At 56.7% G+C, this 6,056-nt stretch overlaps 1 protein-coding gene across 2 annotated transcripts; it reads left to right on the plus strand.

Moving 5' to 3' along the window:
* Positions 1-1,536: 1,536 nt before the first annotated feature.
* On the plus strand, positions 1,537-4,652 carry LOC136493712 (polygalacturonase QRT3-like). Of its 2 annotated transcripts, XM_066489838.1 has the most exons (4): positions 1,537-2,059; positions 2,453-2,661; positions 3,090-3,326; positions 3,459-4,652. In XM_066489838.1, the coding sequence occupies exons 1-4, from the start codon at positions 1,831-1,833 to the stop codon at positions 4,452-4,454; spliced, it is 1,671 nt and encodes a 556-aa protein (XP_066345935.1). In that variant the 5' UTR covers positions 1,537-1,830; the 3' UTR covers positions 4,455-4,652. The 2 variants fall into 2 exon arrangements, with proteins under 2 accessions (XP_066345935.1, XP_066345936.1); XM_066489839.1 differs by lacking the exon at positions 2,453-2,661 and having other exon boundaries at positions 3,459-4,650.
* The last annotated feature ends 1,404 nt before the right edge of the window (positions 4,653-6,056 follow it).

Consider the following 6,056-nt stretch of genomic DNA (forward strand, 5'->3'; position numbering starts at 1 on the left):
CCTCAGAAAAAATATGTCTTCAATCCATAGTCTTTTTTTTTTACTTACCTTTGAGGCCAAAAACGAAAATTTCTTCCATGGCCTCCGTGTGCCGTCAGGTGGGCCACTGTTTTCTATGCGAAATGACTAAAATGCCCTTACTTCTTACTTCTCCTCTTCCTTTTCTCCCTGTGCAATCGCTGGCGCCATGAATGGCCGCCCGAGCTCCGCAGTCCGGCTCCTCCCCCTCTCTGCCCTGTAAAAGCAGATGACGACCACGTACAAACCCGCCGTCACCTCTCCCGTTTCCATGGCCGCTCTCCCACTCCAGTGGCACCACCCACCGCTGCCCCCGCCATTGACGGACCCCAGGTCGAGCTCGCCGATCTCCCTGTATACGCCACCTTTCGCCTTCTCGTCTCCTCTGTTGGATTCGCAGCGACACTGCGAGCCCGCCCAGCCACTCCTGGTGCCGCCGCGCGCGCCCCCGCACCTCTGGCCGCCTCCGAACACGGGCCCCGCACCACCGGCCCCGCGCGTCCGCCATGGCCGTGGCCGCGAGCCTGCAATGGCCATGGTCGAGCCAGGTCGGGAAGAAGGCCGGTTTTTTTTCTTTTCCTTTTTTTTTTTGCATTTTTGCATTATGCCCCCGACGTATGGGGTCAAGTGTAAACTCTGCATTTTATTTTATTTTTGTTAGGGGTAAAATGATCGTCATTTTACCCATACTTAACATCATAAATGGTCTGAATCGGACAGAAGGCCATAGACGAAAGAGATTTTCGTTTTCAGGCCATACAGATGAGTTAAAAAAAAAAAGAGGCTATGAAAGGAAGACGCATATTTTTGGAGGCCATACATGTAAATATCTCACTGTCTGTTGCAATACTCATTGGCTCGAAATGCCATTGCAAAAAACAAAGCCCATTTTATTTTCATCTTTAAACATATGTTTTCTAAACAAATCAAGGTGTGCAACAGCATATTCAACCATACTTCAGACCAGAATTTGATGATGGTAGCTTCCAAGAAATTCAGAGCATCTCTCGCCAGAATGAAGAATACAAAGGAATGGAACAAAGGGAAAGGAGAGCGTGCAGAGAGCACCCAAAGAAAGGTAAGGAAGGTTAAGGAAAGGTAAGGAGTGAAAAGAGGGTGAAAGAAAGCAAGGGCAGGCGAACAACCAGATCGGAACGGAAGCAGTGGTAGAGGAAAAAGGAATCCCCTCACACCAAACCAACTTTCCTCAACAGGGCACACCAAGCAGGTGCACTGCACTTCTAGAACCTAGATTCGCGCGGCGTGCTCCCGGCCCCCTCGACGATTAGTAAAACAAAACCAGCACTAGTCTATTATCCACGCCATCATGCCGAGAGTTACCGTTGGTAAAAAGCTAATCTGGTCCAATCCAACCACCGCCCGTCACCGATGATTGTTTACACTAACAAATATTAATATAATAAAGCTCGAAGAGGAAAGCTGGTGATGTTGGCGTCTGATGGCACACACCTATAAATCCTCTATGTGTGCTGTGCAGGTGCAACTGCGACCCCACCACACACACATACTCCTACATCTCTTCCTCTACCTGCTCATACGCCTCTCTGTGACTCTCTCATAAGCATTGCCATTTCAGCACAGAGAGGAAAGGGCGTAGTGCGTGCCACAGAGCGAGACAGAGAGAAAGAGGAAAGGGAGGCGAGCGTTGAGGCCTGGTCCTACGCCATTGATGCGGCAACACTAGCAACAGAGAGAGCGGCAGCTGCAGCTGAGGCCAGGCTCAAGAAACCGGGAGGCGAAGGGAAGCATGGAGCCGCCGCTGGAGCCTGCGCTACCAGGTCGGAGAGGGAGATGCCTGCTGCCGCTTCTACTTCTGGGGGCTCTCGCCCTCGCATTGGCCGGCGGTGCGACCGCGTGGCCTCACCCTCACGGTCACGGCGGCGCCATCGGCCTTGGCGCCTCCGCCGCCGGTGCCGGCATGGCCAGGGCGGCCGGCGGCGAGCGGTGGTACAGGGATCTCGCGCTCAGGAGGATGGAGAGCGTCAGATCCTCCTTCGGGGCCAGAAGATATTTGGCAACGGTATGTATGTCTTTCCTGTCGCATGCTTTTTCTTCTTTAGCTTTCGGTTCTTCGTTCGTTCTCGCTCGAGTGCGGTTCAGGTGTTCATTGCTCTTTGCTCCTACCCTCCTTTTTTTTAATTATTTATTGTTTTTAATTCATCATACGGTCCCCTCCTTTCCCCTTGCAGTAATGAGTTGTTTAATGGGCAGTTCGTAGTAGTCTCGTACAGTCAGTCAGTCCCCTCTGAATCTCTGATCATGTTTATTTGGAGTGTACGGGCACGATAGAAGACAGACAGAGACAGATGCGTCGGCTTGCTTTGCAGCTAAGCTTTTACTGGGAGTACATTAATTCTTGCATTTTTGCAAGAAAAGTAACGGCCTTTACCATCAACCAAATGGAGCTTTGCAGATCCAATCCCCACCGTCTCGATTTCCGCCGGCCGTCACTGTCGACGCTCAGCAGATCCAATCATCCGAAGCCTTCCTGGAGAAACATACTCAAAACGTCAGGCTCGTCTTTCACCCAAGCCAACCACCACCCATAGGACAGGATCACAGGAGTCATACGCGAGCCGTTTCACCGCTGCGTTCCTGCGAGTCCGCCATTTTGCATTGCAGGTGCGTCAGGTTCTTGACCGCAGCAAAGCGCATGACGCCTTCTTTCTGAAACTCTGAAATCTACCCCCTCCTGCATTTTCTTCGCAGTACCAAACTTACGGCATTGCCTCCCAGTTTCCCCGTGCGATTTCGTCAGGAAATGTTTGGCGTGCTCACACTCCGCACTCCAGCGCTGGCAAAGCAACTTTTCCCCGTCCCAGCTCTGTTTCCGTCTCCGGCAGCGGCAATGCCATGCCAACCACCGCTACCTGCCCCGCGCGGTGGTAGATTTCAGCGACACGATTGGCGCACTGTCGCACACGATTGGCGCGTCCGTGCGGCAGTCTTTAGTTCAGCGACAACAGGCAAAAAAAAAAAATCACCCCTTCGGAACTGTACTGCCACGTCAGTCTGACCTGGCGCCGAATGGATGCGATGCGACCGTGCAGGCTTCCGCGAGCGCGCGGGTGTACCACGTGACGGACTACGGCGCGGACCCGACCGGCGCGACCGACGCGACGGCGGCGATCAACAAGGCCATAGCGGACGCGTTCCGCCCGCCGACCAACGCCACAATGACCGGCGGCATCCCGGACCTCGGCGGCGCCGAGGTGCACCTCGACGGCGGCACGTACCTCATCAAGGGGCCCCTCTCGCTGCCGGCCTCCGGCGGCGGCAACTTCAAGGTGAAAACCACACGTACCGATCGTCGTTTCTGCTTGTAAATATAAGATTGCTGTTGCTGGCTGGCTGGCTGGCTACTTGCACGCTTGCGCTGCTGACACGTACCACCGTTGTTACGCCGGCGCGTGGCGCAGATCCACAGCGGGTCGCTGCGCGCGTCCGACGACTTCCCGACGGACCGGTACCTGATCGAGCTGTCGGCGTCCAAGAGCGGCGGCGGGCGGAGCTACGACTACGAGTACGCCACGCTGCGTGACCTGATGCTGGACTGCAGCTACCGCGGCGGCGGCGTGACGGTGGTGGATTCGCTCCGCGTCGCCATCGACAACTGCTACGTGGCGCACTTCGCGTCCGACGGCATCGCGGTGCGCGGCGGGCACGAGACGTTCATCCGCAACACCTTCCTCGGCCAGCACATGACGGCCGGGGGCGACCCCGGGGAGCGCGGCTTCACGGGCACGGGCATCCACCTCGACGGCAACGACAACTCCGTCTCCGACGTCGTCATCTTCTCCGCGGCCACGGGGATCATGGTCACGGCGCCGGCCAACTCCATCTCCGGCGTGCACTGCTACAACAAGGCCACGGGATTCGGGGGCATGGGCATCTACCTCAAGATCCCCGGGCTCACGCAGGCGTGGATCAGCAACTGCTACATGGACTACACCAGCATCGTCGCCGAGGACCCCGTGCTGCTCCACGTGTCCGGGTCCTTCTTCCTCGGCGACGCCAACGTAGTGCTCAAGGCCGTCAACGGCGTCGCCAGGGGCATCCAGGTCGTTGGCAACATCTTCAGCGGCCGGGACAAGGGCGTCGACATCGTGCAGCTGGACGGCAAGTTTACCACCGTGGACCAGGTGTACGTGCAGCAGAACTCCGCCACGGGGATGACCATCAAGTCCACCTCTGCGCGCGCGTCGGCCGAGGGCAACGGGAGCTCCTGGACGCTCGACTTCTCGCCGGTGCTGCTGTTCCCGGACCGCATCGGCCACGTGCAGTACTCGCTCGTCGCAGGCGATGAGTTCCCGGGCCAAACGCTCCGGAACGTGTCCGGCAACCAGGTCGTCGTCGCCACAGACAAGGCCGTGTCGGCCACGGTTCACGTGCTGGTGGACCAGAACAGCGACTGAGATGAGAATGAGGTGGTGCGTCGAGGCACTCCAGCGTGCGTGCGTGCTGCTGCCTGCTCGTGCCGCTTGCTGCGAGCAAGGCGTTGTTATTCGTTCGTTTCTTCTTGCATATTTCAGCCATTCACATTCATGTCGTCAGGAAGATGGCAGTTGTTTGATCGAAAAAATGCTTCAGAATGGATCATTTTTTTGCTGTCTGAAATGAAATGACCCAGAAGCTCGATTAATCTGCGCATGAAGCTTGCTGGTTAGCAACTTAAACATGCAATTAATTCTGAAAAGTGACAAAAAAGAAACAGGGAACCACTTTCACTTGCAGTAGCAGATCTTAGGTGACATGACAATGACATGATCCATACCTAGCCAGTCCGTTTTCTGGTCACCAGTTATTCTCTGATGTACCAGAAAATGGCCCTCAAATCATGCAAGCTTCAATCATTTTCTCCATTCCAATTCAGAAACGTGGCCCGGGACCAAGCTCTGAAAGTTCCTAAACCACATAGTTCACCTGCTTTTTGTCAAGGGAGTGGTAGCGTGGGACTGGTATAGATGGCCAAATGGACGATCCGCTCTGGCAAGACCCTAGTACTATTAGGTACAACACTACTCAACACAATGACCTATTCGTGCCATGCCATTGCCATGTTGGCACGCCCGTGCCACCTTCTCAGCCCCGACACTATGGCCCATTAGCTATGCGTGACTATACGTGGCCAAACGGGCCGCCCAGACACGGCACGGCACGACGGGACACAGCGGCGCTGTCGTGCCGTGCCGCGTAGTGCCACCGTGCCGGCATCCCGGCCCAGGCACGGCACTATAGGCTATTAGCCGTGCCGTGCTGTGCTGCTAGGTAGGCAGCCTGCATGTGCCCGTGCCGGCCCGCAATCGCACCTCGCGCCCGAGGCCGTCGCGCCGCCGTGCCGCCACGTCACCGCTTTCCACCTTGTCCGTGCTGCCGCAGCGAGCTCGCCGCGTCGCTGCAGGGCAGGAGGAGACGGGAGGGCGCGTGCAGATGCGCCCCGGCCGAGTGCCGCCGCCACGAGGACGCCGAGCAGAGGGAGCGCCAGACAGGGAGGATGGAGGTGGAGTGAATGGGGAAGATGGAGGTGGAGTGGCTGGGGAAGAAGAGAGCGACCACGGAAGCCAAAGCCGAGCGAGCGTAAAACGTCCGAGAGAGGGAATCGGATACGGGGGAGCTTGGGTTAGGAACTTAGGATCTTCTATATATATACTGCATCCAACGGTTGTAACACATCAGAGGTGATCCAATGGCTAGAAAATATCGGGCCACATCGTTCCGGCCCATTTTTTGTGCTGTGCCTAGGCCAGCACTACGGGCCGACATGCGCGGCCCAGGCACGACACTACGACCGGGCCGTGCCAGGCACGGGCACAATGGGAGCCGTGCCATGCCGTGCTTTCTAGTGCCGTGCCCGCCGGCCCCACCTCTCTTTATATAGCGCAGTGTGATGGGAGGCCCACCAACCATATAGAATTAGGCATGCCTGATGAGAGCGCGGATCTAAGCGAGATCATCTAACAATGCTCTGCCTCTGCTCGATCGCGCCGGAGTCACCACGCAAGGTGAGCAGCCGGCTG

The sequence above is a fragment of the Miscanthus floridulus genome, chromosome 11 (genome assembly GCF_019320115.1).
Source record: "Miscanthus floridulus cultivar M001 chromosome 11, ASM1932011v1, whole genome shotgun sequence".
NCBI classification, from domain to species: Eukaryota; Viridiplantae; Streptophyta; class Magnoliopsida; order Poales; family Poaceae; genus Miscanthus; species Miscanthus floridulus.